This window comes from Melanostigma gelatinosum, assembly GCF_949748355.1.
Source record: "Melanostigma gelatinosum genome assembly, chromosome: 11".
Taxonomy (NCBI): Eukaryota; Metazoa; Chordata; class Actinopteri; order Perciformes; family Zoarcidae; genus Melanostigma; species Melanostigma gelatinosum.
The window spans coordinates 17858702-17881199 of NC_136644.1; the positions used below are offsets into that span (position 1 = coordinate 17858702).

A 22498-nucleotide genomic window follows, 5' to 3' on the forward strand; every position below is an offset into this window, starting at 1 on the left:
AGGGGAAATTGACAGTGTTCAATTTACTTCCAAATGATTCATTCTGATTAATTGCTCATAGAACCCACTGCAGGTTAGCATACAGTAAATCAGAAAAATGAAAACACATTTAGTTGGGTTTCAATGAAGTAGTCATTTAAGGAAGTTTCTCTGGAATTCTGCAACAGCTTATAAACTTATACATCTAACAAAAGTAAAATAATTGCCCCACAGCTTGTGGTACTGTCGAGTTCAACGTTACATCGTTCTTCACCAGTGACTTCCTCGGAGATGTTGAATATTCACCTTTTTAAAATAAAGCATTATCATTGTTGTTCAGTTGGTTGTGGGTGAAAGTCGTCGGTGGTTCTCAATTCTGAACTAATTCCTCACCTGATGAAATTTCCAGCCCTCACTGGATAAACTATTTTACGTTGTCTACCAAAGTTTTTATTCCAAATTCACGTTTATTTTACTGTAATGACGCCGAAATATGATGCACTATTACAACATGTTGATTAGGGTTTGGTTTAAAGTGTCAGCAGCATTGTACGGATACAATATAATATATATTTATAGAATATAACGTATCACAATAATAAACAATTAACCAATGATGTTCCATTTTGAGTACCTGCGGTATTTGACCGTAAACCTCTTTTCTTTCCTTGCTCTCAGGTGAGCAAGTGGACCAGACTGTGTGAAATTGGAATCCCCTCTGCTGTTGAAGAGCACCTCAAAAATCCCACCAATCAATATCAGCAGCTGCCTCTCTCCATCCTCACCCTAGAGCGGAGGCTCGCGGAGCCCGTCAAAGTCCACAATGACGACAAGATACGGAGACAGAAACTCCAAGAGCAGAGACGGAATGAAAAGAACGAGTCCCCTGAAGGCAAAGGGAACCAGGACTCCGAGCCCGGACGATCGCCTCAGGTCAGTGACGGACTTGAGCTCAGGGCGGCTCTGGCCAAGCTGTCTGTGGATTCAGTTCCAACTATGACCACCAGAGAGAACTCTGAGATCAGGAAAGTGAAGACCACAGACCTGCCTCCGCTGCAGCACGTGTTTGCAGAAGGACTGTACTTCACTCTGACTGACCTGGTGCTGCTGCCATGCATCTACCAGTACTTGGTAAGGGCCTCGGAGGTCATGATTCATTTTGAGTGTTGTCAGTAATGAACCCTTGTGGCTAAGGATCCTGGTCTTATTACTGCCTTACGTTTTTGCATAATTAAGAACCATGAATACACGTCAAATGCTATTTTAATGTGATTATTAATGGCTATATTTCCTCTCTCAGCCTTATACTTTACATACATGACACACTGTGAACTTTACAAAATGTACTGTAAGCAATAGACTCATTATTGAGCAATGAAGTGAAGCCACACAAGGCTTTGTCTCAACAGTAGCACACACGACTTAAGTCTGCTGTCACCTGTATATTTACGGACTCATCTTTATTATGATGACTGGTCTAATTATGCATGACTTCTGGCTTTGACACTCTGGTCAGGGTGAGCAGGCAGTACACCCAGCTCCTTTCAGATCCATCCAGGCAGAAACTTGAGTTAAGAAGACTCGCTGCATCACACTTGGCACAGGTTGTGCTCTCAAAGGGGGTCTAGAGGCACCTGGCACAGCCTGATAACAGTGTATGGTAGGGTTTCTATTCTAATGCAGCAGATTACTTTTTTCTTTCTCTGCAATGGATCAAGAATTGGTGGGTGTTTATATTGACCTTTAAAACTCTTAACTTAAAAAAAAAAAAGAATTCTGCAAGCTCGCGAACATTTTCTGAATATTCATGACGTAGAATGATCGCTTTACAGGTTAAGTTGGTTGCAGCAATTACAGTAACTGCAGCGGAGATCAGAGCGTCTATTTAGTTCACTGGTGCATTGTTGTTGATCAGGAATGCTGCACTGTCGGCCAGTGAAGTGGGTCTCAACCTCCATTTCACCCTTCAGCCGCCTCCCAACTATTCCTCGACTGTGGGAACCGACTGAAGTTCTCACAATGAGGCTTTTAGTAGTCAGCTGTGCTCCAGTGGTTTCCAGTTTCACACTCAGCCTAGCGTGTCTCCTCTTAACGGCCACATCACTGTCCACGAGACATGCGGCCACGTCGGCTGTTTTCCGCTCCACCCACATGTCTCACTACGGAGTGTGTCCCCCCCCCCCCCCCACCCCCCGGGTCTGTGTCCCCGTCTCTGTCTTTCGTCTTCCACACATAGTGTCACACAGTGGCACTGCGCCTCTGATCATGTCTCTGTTTGTGTCTTTACCCTCATCTTCCTGCCAACGCTGTTTTGATGATTTTTCCTGCCGGCCCCTCGTGTCTGTCCGTCCACCAGTGTGATGAGTGAATTCTAGTGGAACCTGACATCTGGCTCCACTGGAGATGACATGTCAGATGAGTCACTTAATCAATATCTCTTTGGTTTTTTCCCCTTTTCTCTTTCTTTCCTTTGATAGTGTTCCCTTCAAGCACACGCTGCGAGCTCTCTGCACCAGCTCCCCCACCTGCTGCGTTGGTACAGCCGTGTTCAGGAGGTACCTGGGGTCCTTCGGGCTGCCAAGGAGTGTGGCATGGCTCTTTCCATCCCCCAAGTTCTCATGTCCAGCCTCCCGGGGCCTTCAGCAGAGGACGTCCCAACTAGCCTATTGGAGCTAGAAGAAGACCAGGAGATGACCGCGCAGCCTCCCTTTGTCGGCGGCCCCAGGCCCACACTGACCAAACTTCAAGTAAATTATAACATTTCCTTTTACTTATCATGTTTTACCTCTCTGTTTCAGCAAACATGCTCTCACATCAGGTTCTAGTGTCCCTTCACAGTACAGGTAGAGGGTTTTAGGGCTTTGGTTGTTAAAGGTGCATAATACGAGATTGGGAGCATTTGGATTGGAACCGGAGCTTGGGTGCTACGCTTCCGCGACGACTGTCTGATGGGATGGCGTTATCGGCTGTAACCGCTGTATGAGAGCAGTGCAGAGCAGCGGCCGAAAGTTAGCCAGTGGGTCACGCTCACGTGCACTAACGTACACTAAAAGCACTTACGGCCGGCCCGGCTAGGTCAACAAAGCACAGAGAAGCTCTGATAACGACGCACAGAGAGGGAAAGTGACTTCATTCTCTGCTCAGGTAGACATTATTCCACTCCATCTTTAATTGTTGCTCCCTGCTCTATTAATGCTCTTAATGTTGTATATTGCTCCTTCAACTGTTATCCGTGTAATTTCATGCACCCATTTTCTGCTGATTGTGCCTTCAAGAGTGTATCTCTTAAGTTCACGTTTTGGCTTCTGGCAGACTCTTACTCGTTAAATGTTTTTGCCTTTCTGCCAGTGCTTAAGCGTTAAGTGCTCTCAGTCACAGAATTAACATTTTAAGTGGGCTGTTTTAAGATGCTTGTCTGTATACATGATATTTTTTTACTGTTTTTTTAAATCAATCAATACAAACTAATAAAAAAAGTAACCAGTCTTAGAAGAATAAAATCTGTTTCTAGCAACAGTATTGTGCTGCCCTCAGTGCATTGTAAAGTGCACTGGATCCTGTGGCCACTTGCAATAGTGCAGACAATGCACATTCAGCTTCTGCTCATTTCAGGTGCAATAAAAACAATGACTCCAGTCCAAAAGAAAACAAAAGTTTTATAGTCTGACTAAGATTAGAGGACTTATGTCTCAACAGGATTTGGAAAAACTTGTCCACGCATTTATCTTCAGCAGACTGGACTACTGTAACGGTGTGTTTACAGGTCTCTGTAAAAAATCCGTCAGAAAGCTGCAGCTCGAGTCCTCACTAAGACCAGGAGGGTGGATCATATCACTCCAGTTCTGAGGTCTTTGCACTGGCTTCCTGTCCAACAAAGAATTGACTTTAAAATCACACTGTTGGTTTACAAAGCACTGAATGGTTTAGGGCCAAAATACATCTCTGATCTGCTGCTACCTTATGAACCATCCCGACCCCTCAGGTCGTCTGGGACCGGTCTACTTTCTGTTCCCAGAGTCAGAACTAAACATGGAGAAGCAGCGTTCAGTTTTTCTGCTCCACATATCTGGAACAAAGTCCCAGAAAGCTGCAGGTCTGCTGAGACCCTCAGCTCATTTAAATCAAGATTGAAGACTTTTCTGTTTGCTGCTGCCTTTAATTGAACCACATTCAATTAATATATTAATCAATTTCCTGCATTTCTGCATTTTACTACTGTATTTTATTTCTTACACTGTTCTTAATTGCTGTTAAATATCCTTTTCTTTTGCCTTATGTTTTGATGCTTTTAATGGTTTTAAAAGGACTGCACAATATATCGCCATTTCCTCCGGGACCGAGTTCGTGCAAGGCGTACACTATAAAACGCAGATCGGCAGAGATCTTTTCCAGACGTGGTTTGTGTGCGAGTAATTGCAGAATTGCGGCAGTGTATGGTTGATTGCGTGCAGCGTAATGTCTCAGGGAGACATCAATTATTGTTTCAATGTATGTTTTAAATCTCCTTTACTTTTTACTACTGAATTTTATTTCTTACACTGTTTCTTTAATTGTTTTTAAATCTCCTTTTCTTTTGCCTTATGTTTTGATGCTTTTAATGGTTTTATGTGAAGCACTTTGAATTACCTTGTTGTCGAAATGTGCTATACAAATAAACTTGCCTTGCCTAAGTAGTAATGTAGTAATGGCTGAAAATCTTATTGTAAAGAGACAAGACGGCACACAACAGTAGCATAATGTGTCCACGCTCTTAAAATGCAGTTTCCTCAGGAAGCTTTGGCCAGAGACATACAGCCACACAAATGTATAGCATTCTTTGCTCTACAGCACACCAAATATTGCCGCTGCACTATTTTTTTTTTCGACTAGCTTTTCCAGAAGGAGATAAGCAGACCCAGCTGTTCAAAAGGAGACTGTCTCCTCAGCCCTGACTAACCTCTCGCTACTCTAAGCTTTCAGACTGTTCACTTGGCCTTGCTGCTCTGCTCTCTCAGCACAGATATTCCTGTGATTTCCTGCTGGCTAAGTGTCTGTAACAATGTGTTGTTGTTGTTTTTTTTTAAAGACGGAAAGAGAGCAAAGGGGAGAATGCAGTATTTGGACAGTTTGGATGAGGCGGATGTGTGAGCTGGGTGGTCAGGATGGGATTTGCCTTTAACATGCCATGCTGCTGGGTTGAATTTTGATGGGCACAAATGACAGTTTTCACAGCAGGTTGAAATCAGACATTAAAACTGAGACACACACACACACACACACACACACACACAGGCCACCATTCTTTCTTTGCCTAGAGGGATTATACGGATGGCTGCGTGTCGCCACCATCATGTCTGCACTGCAGCTGTTGTGTTGTCTTGGCCAAGGGGTTGGTGGGGGTGTGTGTGTGTGCGTGTGTGCATATGTCCTCCTATATGATTGTGTGCATCCCGGGGCAAGTACATGGCGACAGAGAGGTCTGCCGTCTGACACGCGATCCCTCACTGCTGCTAACCAGAGGCACCGGGCTCCTCCCGCTACTCTATCCACAATATAAATGGCTCATAAACTCTCCCTCCTCCTCACTTCAGTTAACACACACTGATGCATGCCAGTCAAACTGCCTGTGCAATGAGCTGTAGAGGCGCAACACTGTGATCCTAATGTAAACAAAAGAGTAGCCCCGCTACCAAAATAAAAAATCCAAGACTAACACCTGCCTGCTGTCACTGACACGTTGATTGACGGGTCTCTAAACACAGTTACTGACATTAGCCAAAAATTGAATTCGTAAAATATGGGGGTGGTCCAGAGAAGGAAGATTCGTGCGTTAACAGGATTAGTTGCATTTTCTGTCGGCAAGTCTAGTCTGTCTTAATTACATCGCCCAATATCACAAATCTGCCCCAGGGGTGTTTGACAGTCTGGACAGCATTCAGCTGCCTCTGTCATTTTTTTGACTCTCGATTTGGATAAGGGAAAAACTCTCCAAACTCCCACTACCTGCTCTCCACCACCTAACCTGAAAAGAGGACGCGCTACACAAACAAACAGGCAGCAAACCTGAAGCACAGGATTCACACGGATAGGAGACAGAGACAAACACACAGAGGGAGTCGGAGAGACGCGAGGCAGAATGTTGACAGAAACGGGCTCAAAGGAAAACTGGTGTGCCAGAAACTGTGATTACTGAAAGTCGTCTGCGTCTGTCCCTGACCATGGGAAGTGAAACTGAACAGCTGTGTGGCAGGTTACTTACTCCTTACGGTCCTCTGTTGGGCAGGAGGGTTCGGCCATTGCTTGTTATTTGAGACTCGGCTCTACCAGCTTGTATGTAGTGTCCATCTTAACTTCAGAACATGACCGGTGCATCGGGAAAATGTGGCCTAACTGATGCCAACGCTCGATCTTTTGAACCGCAGTGTTGCAGCTTGTCCTTCTGTCAGTGTTTCAATAAAATGAGATTTTCAGTTAAATCATTTAACAATCATTTTGGACCATGGCTGTAGACACAATGTGTGTTGGATTAGTTTAAAACTGAATCATTTGTTTCAATTAATTTTAAACCAGTTAAAATGGTGCTGAATTAACGAGGGTCATTTTGAGGCTGTAGTTTACGCTGTTTTTGTGTCTGAATGCATTATATTGTTAAGTGTGCTTAATGCGTTTGCTCCTCGTTTTAAAGTAAATGAACTAGAGGAAATATTAGAAAGGAAAATGTTGATTATAATGTAATGTCACACAATTCAGACCCAGGTTACTGTAGTCAACACACAAACAAATGAAGTAGCGGTGACGGAAAAACAAAAGTTATTTTTAGTAGAATGGTTTATTCAGGGATGTTGTTTTGTGTTGCATTACATCACGCAACTGTTAATATTTGTGTAGCCTTCAGTTTATGTCGAGTTATTTACTTGCATATACTGGGTAATATGCTCTGATAGGAGGTATACTGCATATTGCACCTTGATAATACTATCCTCTGTAGCATAGATGTTTGTTTTTTAAGTTAGTTATGATATTATGCATTAGCACAATCAATTGTTGTGGTGATGACTAAATACACACATTGTGACGACATAAAAGACTTGAATAAGGCCTCACATCTGTGTGATTTAAACAAAAAGAGTTAATATTGTCAGAGACAACAATGTGGCTGACATTCTGCCCGTACCACACACCTCTTTTACACCTTAGTCATAAGAAGATGTCATATTTATTAGTGGCCATGCAGACCTATTGTCACATTAGATTAGGAAGTCCACTGATGGCAAATACGCAGCTGTTAGAAAAGATTTCCCCTGAAGAGATCTTTTTGTATTTAATTGTTGGCAGCGATAAAAGACTCTCGACATTTCCTGCCTTGTATAGCATGCGCTGAAGCACAGGCTCATATTTGTAACCCTCTTATCATCAGACAGAGAAGAAAAAAGGAAAGTGCTTTGACTTGTGCGCACTTTGAAGTGTTTCTCCAGCATTTTGCTGAAGTGGATTGGATGTACAGGAGTGTAGTGGTGTTTGTCTCTTGAGAGGAGTATAAGTGCAGTAGCAGTGGCCTTTTCGCAGGTGTAGCCTCAGGTCAGCGGGAGCGAGGTAGCAAAGGGGTTGTTTAAGAATGGTACTCTTTAAATCGCTTCATTACGGCCATTTGGACCACTGAGCCTCAAGGCTGTAGAGGGGTTTCTATGGTAACCTGTGTATTCGTGTGTTCCGCCCTCAGGAAAGTGGCATCGAGGCCGTGTTCACGCCTCATCCTTGCCCTGACTGGACCCTCCCGTGGGACAGCTTACCAGCAGCCATCAGCCCCACTGAAGGTAAAGTCAAATCTCTGCCTTGTGGTGTTCCTCTTTGCTTTCTCCATCTTCCTCATTGCCCTTCTGCCCTCGCAATCTCTCCTGTTGCTCCTTTGGCTCGTTTCCTTTTTGTTTTTCTGTTTTCTTGTTCTTGTTTCTAACCCCTAACTCTTCCCCATCAGCGTTAAAACCTCTCCCTTTCATCATTTTACCTCCTCACTCTTATAATCTGTATGCCTCTACATCGCACCTACTCCCTCTCTCCTTCGCCCTATTGCTTGGTGAAAGTCTAGACAAATTGCTACTGACACTATATATGAGGAATTCTCTTAAATATTTCCATAAAACCTTCCTTGTATGTTGCCTGGTGATCTTCAGTGGCACCGTCATGCCCCTAAAAAGAAATAAATATGAAGCCACTGACACTTGCAGAGTGTTGTGTTGAGCCTCAGCTGGATGCTGTTCCCCATGAGGCCCCCTAATGAATTCTAAAGTGCTTATCTTGATGTGTTGTTCTCCTTATTTTGTCTTGCGAAAGTGTGAAATAGGTCTTTGACTTAAACAGACTCGGCACAGCAGAAGCCCACAAAACCATGCGCGCACACACACTGAAGGCTCAAATAACTATTGTGGGACGTGGAACCTGTGCATGTGCCTTAGTGGTTACTGATTGCAGTGAGAGTATCTAATAGGCAATGGAAGGGTTGTTGATTGCTGCCCCAGGTGGCACCGGTGAAGCAGAGAGAAGAAGTCTCAATGTTTCTCCGGCTCCCTTTCTCTCTCGCCTGCATTGGTTTTCTTCTTACTTGTGCGACGTCTGCGTCGGTAGCGATGCTAAATGGTATGAATGCATGTGTTGGCGCAGCAGTAATATATCATTGTCGTTGTTTGTAAGGAAATGGAGGGGTTCATAAAGACGAGAATATATCCATCATGTGAATATTTACATGTTTGGGTTTCTCTTCATCGTTGTGTTATGCCTTCATTTCTTGCATCCTGTCCTTTTCACCTATTCAGGAAATTTGATAAGCAGAAGTTCACGCTCATCGCTTATTCCTCCACTTATCAGAGAACAGGAAATTGAAGCTGGAGAGGTATTTCATTATCAAGATGTCCGTGTGTGTGCCAGTTCAGCTTCTTGCCTCTCTGGACTCTAGTGTCTGGCTTACACTTCATTTTTCCCCGTAGTGTCATGTGAATAAACCTCCGTATAACTAAACAAGAAGAATTGTATGGTAAGTAAACATAGTCTTTACTTCTATTGTACTTTGTGGACACTCGGTTACAGCGTGTTCCACAAAATAATTAATGGGAATGTTTAAACAGAGAGAATAAACATGATAGAGTGACCTTATGATATGTTGCAGTATCTTACTTGTTCACTGAAATCCCCAATTTGCAGATCATCTGTTACTTATTTTGCTAATAGAACTGCAATGATTCAATGACATTTTGATCATCCAATAATTGTTTTTGTCACTTTAAAAGCAAAAGTGCAGAACAGTCGCCGGTCCCAGCCTCTGAAATGTGTGAGCAGCTGCTGCTTTACTTTGTCATGTATGATAATAAACTGAATATCGTTGGGTTTTGGACTTTGGGAAACTTTAACAGAGATTTCATTGGCAATTTCTAACGATGATTAATCTGTCAAATAACTGGCAGATGAATCAATAATTTAAGCAGCCCTAATAATTAATATCACTTCATTGGTATGTATTTATTCATTGATTCATCAAACAACATTCACCACAAATACAATTTATATTCTATGTGAACCGTTTTCCGGTGCTGTGAATATTCCACACGCATCAATCCAGTATGACCTACATTTGAAAGCTTCAATTGGTTTATGACTTGATTATTCTTGTTACATATCCAATAAAGTCAGCAATGTGAGGACAGACTCACTCTTTACTAACTCTGTCTGCACATTTGGAATCATTGCCCTTCTGTATTGTTCTGAAATGAACGCACTGAATCAAAGTGGATGAGTGACCAGTGTAGTGGTAGTATAGTAGCTGTGGTAATGTATTTGAACAAAAAGCCAGCACTTTAACTTGATAGTCACGGTTTCAAATTGAAAATGCTAGATTAGAGTCAACTCAATGAAAAACTTCCTCATTTTGTGTCTCTATTTTTGACTGCACTGTACTAGCTGTAATTTATAGCATATTCATGTGTTCCCACCGTACAAATAGATCATCTGCTTCTATCCCTAAAACCCCGCTGACATTTCAGCAGAAGTGCTCTTGACGATGTGGGCAGCGTATCTATTCCGAGAACGAGAGAGAGACTACATTTTAGTCTGCCCACTTTTGTCGGCACTCTGCATGATAAACGGCGCTGTTGATATCTCCTTCTGCAGTATTAGGCTTGTAGGTAGGCAGCCGCTGTATTTCAGTGCTGTGTAATTAAAGAGGAACAAAGACTGAAGGCAGACAATTTGTACTGAACCCCAGTGTGTGGGCTTTCCCATCTATATCTCCCTATGACTGCACACATGCCCACACCCACAGGGAAGGTTTCCCTTTACATATGCATACATATTTCCATACCTGGAAACACTAATATGGCACACACAAGTATTTGACTTACCATTTTCATGTAAGTGCTGATACACGATTTGAATGGTTTGGTTCTGGCTCTGTACTTACACTGAATATAAGAAGTGGACCACGTCACCCAGTGGTTTATGCACTGCCGTTTTGAAGCCTCGTGTTTGGCATTTTTGTCCGTCACCATCTTGGTTAGTTTTAGTTTCTTGCAACTAGAAGTGACACGAGAGGGTGGAGCACACAAGTCCAAACGAACGCTGAATAAGACATTTTTATCCGACCAAAAACATTACAATTAATTTTCATGAACTGAAAAGACACTGTGAAAGGGTTAAAGTTGAAAGACAAAAACACAGACAACTCCCAGACCAGACAACACCGTGGTAGCGACATGTCAATCACAAAATAGCCATCATTTACTGAATGAACCTCGTGATGTATTGAACACTTGAAACTAGCGATTGAGACCATGAACGCATTTTTACAATTTATAATAAGGTAATAAATCAAGTTGTTATTATTGACATCTATACAGTCTCATTTGTTTTTACAGCAAGAGGAGTCGCCCCCTGATGGCCATTAGAAAGAATGCAAGTTGAAGGAACTTCACTTCCCTTTTCAGACCCGGGGTTGCTGCCTGACTCCAAAGCATTGGCTGTATAGTGAACACAATGACAAGGAGGTCAAAGTGCTGACTTTTAGCTTTAATTTGACTGTTCACATTCAGTGAAGCGTGTAGAAATTCCAGCCCTTTTATCCATATTCTGAAGGGTAAAATAGGCTACAATTTGCACAGCCAATATGAATGTGAACACGTCTAAACGCCCTTAAATCTGAAAGTCAGCACTTTAACCCTGTGGTAGTTGTTTCATTTGAAATCTGTTATGCTGCTATAGAGCCAAATGATAAAGACCATCACTGTCTTGAAACTTTATGACTCCACTGTTGGTTTCTTTTAGACGTGTAGTTAATATCTACTTCTACAAATGAGAGGAAAGATAATCACACATTCATGCACCTCTACATCACTATGCCTTATTTACCGTAGTCATTGCTCAGTGTATTGACTCATTCATTGGTAACAATACACACTTATGCTCAGGTGTATTCAGTGTAGAGGAACAAAGGGACCTCTGTGCATGGGAGCTGTTCATGTTGTTGCCCCCACTGTCTGCAGACACATAAACAGCCATGTGAATACAGAGAGGGGCCATTGTATGGAGCAGTCAACGTCCTGTCTGCAGCGCTTCACTTAATAGAGGGAGGAGGGGGAGGCAGCCCAAAAACAAGCGGGTTAGAATGATGGAGTGTGTTACAGTGGGAGATTGAGATAGGGGTGAGACAGCCGGGAGAGAGACAAGGGTTATCAGGAGAAAACAAGGCAGGGAAAGAGGGGTGAACGAGACAATTGGGCATAAAAAGGGAGGGCTGGTGTGGAAACTGCATAGTTGTCATGCTTGAGACCTGTTCCGTCCTCGGGTTGTTTTGGTACAAGGAGATGAGATGAGTTCACGCGTCTTCTTCTTAGGTTACGACAGCATGACAGAAGTTGAACTACTGGAGTGAAAACTGGCCAAATTTGTCTCTTGGCTCCCTCCTTCGACTACAGCAGAGATGTCGTTGAGATTTTTTTCGTCTTTGGTTTGGTAGAAGTAGACGAAAAGGCTGAACAATTAGATGTCCTCTCACAGTTTTTTTTTCTTTCCAGAGTCATAATTCAACATCTTAACATAAAAATCCCTGCACAAACCAGGCAACCAGCTAAATTCCTGCGCCTGGCCAACAGATAGTCCAGCAGATAACCCCCTCTGACACCACAGTGAGGTGTTTTTACATGCAAGGAAAGCAACAACAAGATATTAATTAGTGAGTGTTTGAGGTGTGGGTAGATTCTGTTGCCTTTGGACCTACCTACAACAAACAAAAGTAATAAATTGCTTTTTACTATTGCAATTTACGATTTAGCATGTCATCTTGGATGTCACATGGGATTCTCAATACATTTTATCGTGTTGTGCAGTATTAATAGTAGTACCACAAACTGTGGAAAAATATGAATACAACTGTTTCAACGCTTTAGTGTAGAACATTTGAATCTGTTTTCTTAAGGTGCTTTTTGCTCATCCAAACTGCAAAGACAAAACAAAGATGGATGACCAATTAGGCTTATTATCAACATACTGAACTACTGAAAACATTACAATTAAAAACAGGATGCTGAGAAAACGCGGAAGGGCGGCTTGACTCTGAATTGAGAATAGCTCATCCACTTTAAAGGTGTTTAAGTGAGCCTGGGCCGAAGTTGTTGCTAACGTCTCTTAATTAATTTCAATTTGATTCAAAGAAGCTTTATTGGCATGAATGTTCAAGTTACATAATTGTCAAAGCTAAATGACATATTACTGAGTCTCTCTCTCTCTCTCTATCTCTCGATATATAATTTACTTCGACTGCATTTTATTTCTTGCACTGTTTTTTAATGTTTTAATGAATGTTCTTAATTGTTTTTAAATCCCCTTTTCTTTTGCCTTATGTTTTGATGCTTTTAATGGTTTTATGTGAAGCACTTTGAATTACCTTGTTGTTGAAATGTGCTATACAAATAAACTTGCCTTGCCTTGCCTTGCCTTACTTGCCAAAAGGCAAAATTCCCTCACATTTGGCAACTAGTGAGTGTTAATTTTGGACTCTGCTTTGCACAAAGCAGACCAGTTGTTTGCTCCTGTTTCCAGCTGGCTGTAGCTTGAGATTTACCGTGCAGACATGGCAGTGGTATCGATATTCTCATCTAACTCTTGGCAAGAAAGCGAATGAGCATGTTTCTCTGACTATTCTCTGAACATCCTCCATATTTTCAATTTCCATCCAAAGAGTCTTCTCAAAAGGGAATATTTAGAAATCTTATCTGTATTTCTTTGTTTTTCTACAGCTGGACATCGTATGTTACAGGCTCAAAAACATTTTTCGTTTCGCGCTTTACTGAAGGGTTGATCAGCAATACAATGGCCAAGCAGTGTTAAGTGGTTTCACAGCTTTATGAGGTGGAATTAAAAGGTATTTTTTTTTTTTTTTTAACTATGTTGCTTCAAGCTGAGCTTCAACTTTCTACTCCTTCACCTCCTGTGTCATCATCATCATCATCATCATCATATTTGTGATTTAAATCCCAGTAGAAATGTTAGCCACACCAGAAGTCCAATAAGTAGCTAAACATCTGTCATGTTTCGCTTCCAGATGCCCCTCAGATGCTTACCATATTGCTTTTGGAATCGGAAGACCTATCTGTAAGATGCATCAAAGATAAAATATCAATCCAACAACAACTTTCAAATATTTTCGTTAACTTTAAATGAAGGAACATTGCAAAGATTTCATCTTCCCACTCATTGCATTTTATTTTCTTTAAGATGATCATGACACGGCATCTGTTACATCTCATTGCTTGTAAGGTATTTGTCGAAATAATTATCTTTATAAGTTATAGTCATAGTAGTGTATAAGGCTGTTTTTAACAAAAGATCAGATCCGATGAGAAAATCATACAGCTTTGTTGTATTGAATGTGTTTTTCTGGATGAAGTGATAATGTGACTTGCCGTTCCCATCAGCTGTGGGCCTTTTAAGCTGATGAACATAGTGGAGCATTTAGCAGCTTAAGAGCCAGATATTTCCCTCAGGACTTGCTGGAGACAAAAAAAAACCAGAGCTAAAAGGAGAGCAAATATTTCAATCCCTTGCCAGGTGGCCAAAAACAAGACTTCAAATGAATTCTAATGTTTTGTGTCTGCTGGGCAACTGTTTGCTCACATGTTCACCCATCTCTCTGTATCCCAGCCCTCATGTTTAGTGATACACCTTCAGCAGTGAATGAGGGATAAGATTAGATTGTAACTCATTGAATCCAAAGTTAAACGCATATTGAAGTCATTTACATCCAATTCCAGAAAAAGTAGAAATGTGGTTGATTGAAAATATTTCGATTTGACTCTGTCTGAACACATGTACATTTCCCTGTCTTATCCGTGGAGCTTGTGCACAACACTTTAGTCGTCCATTCTGAATTGGAGTCTGTGTACAAGGCTGTTCTTTCCTGTCCAGCTGTCAGGCTGAATGGAGCTCTGCTGACTGAAACGCAGCAGGCTTCGTCACAGATTGCTTTAACTGCTGGCCTTCACATTACTACATCAGCTTAGTCGAGAGATTATGTTGACTGAATCTCCTCCTTTCTCCCTCTGTGTTCTTTTCGAAATGCATTTTTTTTGGGGGGGGTTGTGAGTTCAAAACAAGTGACACGAGTAAAGTCGAAGCAAGATCATAAAAAAAATGTCTGCCTGTCAGATTCTTGTCAAAAGGCGCTTGCCATCCTTAGGCTTCTGTCAGACTCATGTCGAGGGTTATCTAGGTGGATGATTAGTCGCTTGATTTTCACCTCAAACACTTTCTATGCACACACAAATTCTACTCAAAGTATTTATTTACCAGTCTTCGTTGACGTAAGCCTGAGTCTTGTCAACTTTCACAAATTCAACTCTCCCACTTCGAATGCTTGTAATGAATAAAATATTCCGCCACTGAGTGTCTCGTAGAATGTTCGATCGGGGAAACGTAGAGTTGCAAAGGAATTAGTCGGACTTGCAACAGTTCTTGAAGAGCAAATGTACCAGACAAGCCTTGAACCCTTTGCACACATGTCCTTGAGACGGGACATTTCTGCAAAAAAAGACTCATGCTAGCAGCTCTTTGAGGCTGTACTGCACAACTGGTGCTTTCAGTTCAACGATAATGTCAGCTAACAAGCTCACAGTTACAATGCTAACATGATGAATGACATTAAGCAGTAAAATGTTTACTTTATTCACCATCTTAGTTTAGCAAGCATAGTTTTGCAGGGATTTGACTATTAACAGTAGTAACATGGTGGCGCTAGATGAAAAGTCAATGCACCGCAAACTTAATGTAATTTCTACTGAAGTGGTAGAACGTTGGTACCATCAGTAGGCGTCGTCGTCTGTTTGTGCAATATTTTACAATGATTCCTGCAATAATTATGGCGATATTTTTGTCTGTTGTGGACCTGTCCTCCAACAGAATGACATTGCCTAGAGCCACTCAGCAGGCATGGCCAACAGCTGCTTGTGTTTAAGTGTTTGCCTTCAAGGAGAGGCGTGTGTTCATTTGAAGCTGTCAGTGCATGTGCAATTAAAGGTAAATTGCCTGTTATTAAAACCAGAGATCATAGAGTTTTTGGAGAGCATATGTTAATAACACAAACACATAGATGTGATTTGATGAAAATGTTGTTATTGAACATTAGCCGGGGTATACGTCGTGCTGGCATTTGGTTAACACCTCATTCCCTTGGGCTTACAGCTCCAAACAACAGGCTCTGGCTCCCAAATCACTCCTCTCATTCTCAATTAATTGAATTCATTAGAGCCTTTAAATTGGAGATTTAAAGATACGCAGTAAACATGGGACCAAGCACAACAGACAGCCAGCTTTGTTACTCCCAATTAGAGGGATAATTGGCACTTTATTTCTACGATTCAAGTTCAAACACATGTAGACTCCCTGGAGGTGTACCGCAGAGTTTCACTATTTGCAGCGATGTTTGAGTTGTGCCCATTTAAATGCAGAGCCACTGGCTGCCTCCATGATGAGCTCCCTGCAAATGTCATATCATGAATATTCATTTCTCGCCTTAGTTTCGTTTTGTTCAACAATCTCTGGTGAGGCATTGCAGAGTTGGTATGGCGCAGGGAGACAATTTGCCTAACCAGTACCTGCTTTCAGTGTGTTTCGGATTACATAGCGTTTCTTATGCCGTTTCACTCGACTCATAATTAATTACTGATTAGTGTTTTCGGCCCTGAGGAGAATGTATCAGAAACTCTCTCCACATGCTTTTCCTTTTGGAGCACAGTCTTAAAATATTGTGTTTCTAATGTAGAGAAGACATTTTAGGGAAGATTGTATGCAATACCTTTTTTTCTAGTTGTTGATCATTGTTGACTTTTGCCTTGATAGAGATGTGCTTTGGTCTTACTCAGAAAGGATAAGTGCAGTTTTATGGTATCCCCTGTGCTGGAAAGTAGCAAAGTACATTAACACAAGTGCAATTTTGAGGTACTTTACATCCATTTTCGACACTTCTACTCCACTACAATACATTTTGTTCTTTTTACTCTACTGCATTTTAGTCACTAGTTGCTTTGCAGAGTCAGATAAATGATACAAAATAGAATTGACAAATACATTACGATGTATTTTTTATAGGATAAGATAGGATAAAAAGCAATTAAAGTAGCTCCAACTCCATATTCTAAAAAGTTAAGCAAAAGCATGTCTTCCACTTGCATTCTTTCTAATAGGCAACAGATTGTAAGTGTCTCATCATTATTCCAGTAAAGTAAACAGATCTGCATTTGTTACACGTATAAAGCAGAGGGTGTCGTGTAAAATAATATGTTCCACTGTGGTCCTAAAACAATTCAGTAACCCAAATTAGCAACTGAAAATTCAAAACAGTAACACGATAGTTCATTTGGAAAGGTGCTCAGTATATCTTTCATTTGCACAATTTGTGGCTTGGCACTTTAGGAAAGACGTGTTCACACAGACTGCTGTTCATTTACAGAATCACAGAACCGGTTTGAGTGAAAAGAGAGTTGTGTGCGTTTGTTCTTTCATTTTATCTGCTGTGTTTGTTTTATATATTTTTGAATATCTCCTTCTGTCTGCTTTTCTTCATCTTTTTCTTTTTCCTATTTCTCTGTAATGGTTTACTTCTCTTGATTTTGTCTTTCTATTTTTTTTTTCTTTCACAAAGTCATGACAACACAATTAAAGCACTTTACCATTCCCACCACTGCATGTATCGCTTTTGTATTTGTTCTTCTCCTCATCCCTAAAAAAACGTATCCTATTGAAATTCCTCATTTTGTCAGCATAGGCAAAAAGAAAAGCTCAAGGCTTATTATTATGTTCTGCTCAAAGAAGGTTGTGTATGGATTTCGGCTTGTGTGTCTCAGCTGTCTGTGTTCAGCGTCTTATCGTTTAAGAAGTTTCCCCTCAAGTTTTTTGTACACCTGCATGGTGTTTGCTTACTGCCATAGGGGCGAGTTGTCATGTGTGTGTTCTGTCTGTTTCTGCATCTGCAGATCATTTAACAATAAATATAAATCACCTAAGTTGCAGGGGCCTTCATAGCTCTACATTTTTTACATTCTGGTAACTAAAAAGAGCAAACTTTTGCACCCCAGTAGGTCAACAGGTGCGTTGGAGATAGCCTATGGTCGACAATACAGAACAAAAAAGCTTCCGCACACTGTTTTCTTTACCTGCATTTAAGAGATATTTTGTGACGTTTCGGCACATCAACCTTCTTCAGGAGACGGATACATTGTCACTGAATATCTCTAAATGCAGGTAAGGAAGACAGCTTGCAGGAGTTTTTTTGTTCTATATTCTGATCACAGTAATGCCTTTTAAATAAACAATGGACCCGTTGCTATGTCCCGCCCTCGAACGCAGACAGACCAATCGTAGCGTAGCGCCCAATGAACCGACTTTCAACCGGATTTCACGCTAGTGATGGCGAAACGTTGTGCAATAGTGATACTCGTTACCCGGACAGGGTAAAACCTGTGGCGCTAACATTAGCAGAGTACGTTAGCACATCATTAACTACCGTTAGCACTTCTATGCTCCGCAAGCTATGTATGCACATGCTGATTTGCCTTATAATGATTGTAACAATGAATAAAGACCTACCCTTAATTTAATTGTCTTCTGTCTCGATCACCTGGTAATGTGATGGTTCACTTTTACACTGTGATCTGTAGGATACCATTTACATTACTGTATTTTAAGTACAGTGTGGGCTCTATAGTAACGTAGCTCTGATTAGTGAAATTATAACAAGAGACAGTCTCATATCCTCGCAGTTACTGGCACAAACGTATCCTTTTTCAACATTTTAGATTGTTTTATTTGAGTTATTTTTATATTTTGTGAGAAATGTTAACAGACAGAGTTGGCCAAGATAAAGGGGACCTGCAAGAATTGGAGAGCAACAATAGCTTCCATGAAGTATTTATTTATTTTCCTTTTTCGTATGCAGGTGGCTCAGCAAGACAGAATAATGATTCATCTAAATCCAATCTGTAATCCCGTCAATCTCGTCCCACTTCCTTGAATAAGAATATCTGTGCAGTTCCAGAACATTTGCAGTTATAACAAGGAAATATTTATATATATTGAGACTTAAGTGTATACTTTCTGTCACTAAAATATATTTTTATAGCAGATAACACAAAAATAATGAGTTGAACTGTCAAAGAGTATTTGTTGTGGAAACGTTCCTTTCAAACACCAGGAGCCTCCCTCTGCAGTGACAATACAAACGTATGCACAGAATCCCTTTATTTCTCTCAATAGAGGTGCCCAGCTTCTGGCAACCCAATGTAAGAAAACCAGGAAGAGCAGGGACACCAGCTGCCTGGAGGCCAGCCTTTATTTATCCTTGAATTAGCACTGCAAGGCTAGGGCTAAAAGCCATACTGCCTGTGAGATTTTACAAAGGTGGCAGGCCAAGAGGCTTTGACACAGCCCTCCACAGATGCCAGCGTTGTGCCACTTACTCCCTGACTTTGACAGCTCCGGCAGAGAGCAAGGGATGCAGGGAACGAGAGTGCACTGAATAAAAAATGTGCACTCCTTAGTGTGCAAGAGCAATAGTGGGGGATGGTTTTCAGGAGACACAACAGCTGGAATTAAGTATTTTGTACTCTTTATTTTCTAGAATCCATGTATTTCATTCATACTGTTGTTTTAAGTATTTTGTATACATTGAACTCAGTGCTGAAGAAGAGGGTAGACCATAACAGAACATTCTGCTCCTTCTTATTAATTACAGTTGTGCATCAGTTCAAAATAATTGACTTGATTATGCTTATTCTGTGGCGCTTAAAAATATTGTACTTGCAGAATCGCGAGGTAAGCAAATGACGATGCATCAATGACTTTTTTTTTTTTCTGTTCATACCCGTACGTTTGCGTGCCATACTTACTTCAGAGGTCTTTTTCCCAAACCCAGTCAGACACTCGCACCCCAACAATATCCAGGGAGGCAATGAACGAATACAAAATAACAAATATTAATGACAAATTCCCACTAGAAGTTCCCAATGCACAGGTGAAGTCTTTTTTTAGTCTTCCAACCACTCAAAGCGCTTTAACACTACATGTCATCATTGACCCATTCACACCCATTCATGATGGCAGGGGCTTCCATGCAAGGTGCCACCTGCCCATCAGGACTATCCAACGTTCACACAACATTCACCCGCCATTATGAACATCTCGTTTTGTCATTTTGGCCAAAACATGCAATATTATCTTGATAAATGTTCAGATTAGTTGAAATATCTGAGTTATCATTTGTTATTAAGGTCTCTTAAGCCTCCTTTTAAAAACATTTTTTCAGTTGAAAACATTTATATTCCAGATACGTCACTATAATTCACAATAAATACTCTGTGACAAGGGAAGCCATCGTGTTGCCGTGATGAATGGAAGGGTTGGAGAGGCTCTCTGTTGTGCTTGTTTTCAGTTGTTTTGACAAGTCCAGTGAAGTGAAACGATGTGAAAAGGCCGAGGGTCTCCATTTAGACACTTTGGCATGTTACAACACATACCGTATTATTGGCTTAGGGGTAATACTTCTTTTTATGGGTCTGTCCAAAGAATGTCTTCTAATAATCTGTTGACATTAAGTCTTTATTTCCTGATAGCAACTACATTGTTTCATAGTAATTGTGGGGTAAATAGACAGTCTTTTGTTGATGTCCAGAAACAAATCTTTGAAAGAACAGGAAATTAACAACTAAATTGAATGAATGTTGTGTACTGCAAAACCAAACACTAGCTTCTGTGCTCAGTATCAGATTACATCGTTCTTTCCAGGAATCTTGTGAATTTTAATATCGGGTCCTTTTATGGGAAATTATAGCAAACTATGGGATCGGGAAATAAAGCGTTAGGTTTGCTGGCATTTTCATTTTATTCATCAATTTGTGTCTATCCAAAGCTGAAAGTTGTTCTTTTGATTGACAAGCATTATACAAATCTCAATGGATTAAATCAACACTGGCACGAAATATAAAACAATTAGCAAATCTTTGAATTTAAGACATTGTTACCAGCTGACATGAATTCATTATCAAAATTGACATTTATAGAATTTTCTTTCAATTGACGAATGAATAGTTTGACAAATAATTGTAACCATACCAGAGTTGATTCAGATTTTCACTGTGGTAGTTTATCTAAAAGTGTGAAACGTGTTGATGTGACACTCTGCATACGTGTCGAGGTAGTACTTGGATGTACTTGGACCCGCAAAACGACTGTCTCTTGTTTGGTTGTATTCCCGTTTTGCAACAACAAAACCGTGCAGACAAATTAGGTATGTGCTCTGACCTGTAAGTGGGACCATGGGAGTTCCATGATTATGCAGAGCTCTCGCCTACAGCTACGTCTGCTCATGTTTTGACAGACATTCCAAAGCTGTTGAAGGATGTGGACTGAGAGGTTTTTTCCTCTTGTGTTTGTCTTCATGAGCTTTTGTTTTTCTTGTCATCACAGTCTTACGCAAACACATTGAAAAATTTCAGCAACTGCTGCTGTATGAGCAGACCTTTTTTTTTTGCCAACAATTGGAGCTTTCAGAATTGTGAATGTTTTTTTTGTTTTTTTTTCTACTTCAAGCCTACTTAACAAGATTATATTTAGTTGCTGCTCTGTGTTTGGCTGTGCAGCCTCAAACCTTTCTAAATACCACCGAATATAGACACTGCCAGAAAAGGACTGTGAATTTAGATTTTTCTCCTGTTATTAATTAAGGTCAACATTCTGCAGAAAGTTAATTTCCTCATGCTTCGGTCCGCAGTTTTTCATGATGACGAACGTGTTGTCAAATGCAAACTTCTCTGCACCAGTGCAGACACTCTCAAGTGCCAACAAGCCATTTCAAATTATGGCAACGACATTGCAAGATGCCAGCAGTAGTCAATGCCACGGTAGAACTAAAACACTGCCAGCAAGATATTGCGGCCATTCCTGAAAGCAGGAAAGCGTGCCAGAACCTTGTCACATACAAATATATGTTCCAAAGAGTTTAGGTGCCTTAAACTCTTTGGAACTATACTAAATCAATTTGTGCTCCTCTACAAAAATGAATGTCATGCAATGCAAATCCAGCACTGAAGAGATCATTTCATTTGACAGAAAACTGTTTCTCCTTTCGTACTTTCACATCGAGTAGCAAGTGCACACACCAACAAACTCCAATGAATTGATGGAAAACATTAAACATTCAGTCACAGCTCATTGGCCCATTTTGTGTTGTTGCAAAGGTATTCAAAGAATACTTTTGAAATATGTTCCACTTAAAATGACCACTGTGTATTTACTGACTGTAAGTAAGGAAGCAAGCACAAGTGTGTAATTAGACTTGTAATGTTGTAATGTTGCAGCTATATAAACTGTTACCTTGGGTTTAAAGAGTTAACTGATTATCAGGGTCATACATTGTAGAAATGCTTTTATTTCCTTTTATTTAAGGAACCTTGAGAGATTTTTTCACAGGGAAAGTCACAATTTGATGAAGTAAGGTTCTTCCCTGTTCTTCTAAGACAGTGCCATATTATGTGCCATATTTTTAAGCCTTTAGTTTTCCTTGCATTTGTCAATATTTTCACAATCCATTCTACCTTTGTTACTGTGCTCCAGGCAGTTTGTTTATCCAGTGGTAAGGGGCACTCCTTCGCTCTTTATTTGTTTGCTCAGTTTACTCCTGCAGATCCCGTGTGTGCAGTTAACAGCACTTAGGGAACAGCATTTTACACTCTTCCAGCCACATAAAGGAAATAAAGCATGCTCTCTCACACCAGGCAGTTCAACAGGAGTTGCAGTTGTATTAGTCAGCATTTAATTCGGCTAATTCGCATACCGTAGTCAACGTATGAATTCAACATCTAATTCAGCGGTCACAAAACACTGTGCCGCTGCAGGAGTCAGGCATTAACAGGTTCACTTTTAAAGCCAGTAAGCTTTACTTTTAATCTCTTCAGTCCTGCTAAGTGCTCCCACACCACTCTTGCACTTGATTTTATGAGAAGCGGCATTGTTC

The 22498-nt window shown here is 40.8% G+C and overlaps 1 protein-coding gene across 2 annotated transcripts in view; it reads left to right on the forward strand.

Annotated features, from left to right (window-relative positions):
• Positions 1–22498, forward strand: part of gstcd (glutathione S-transferase, C-terminal domain containing) — a 54056-nt gene that overhangs the window by 1064 nt on the left and 30494 nt on the right. For both annotated transcript variants that reach the window (XM_079279519.1, XM_079279520.1), the window contains exons 3-5: positions 658–1110; positions 2457–2726; positions 7679–7772. In XM_079279519.1, the coding sequence (XP_079135645.1) occupies positions 658–1110; positions 2457–2726; positions 7679–7772 (817 nt within the window). The remainder of the gene's footprint in view (positions 1–657; positions 1111–2456; positions 2727–7678; positions 7773–22498) is intronic.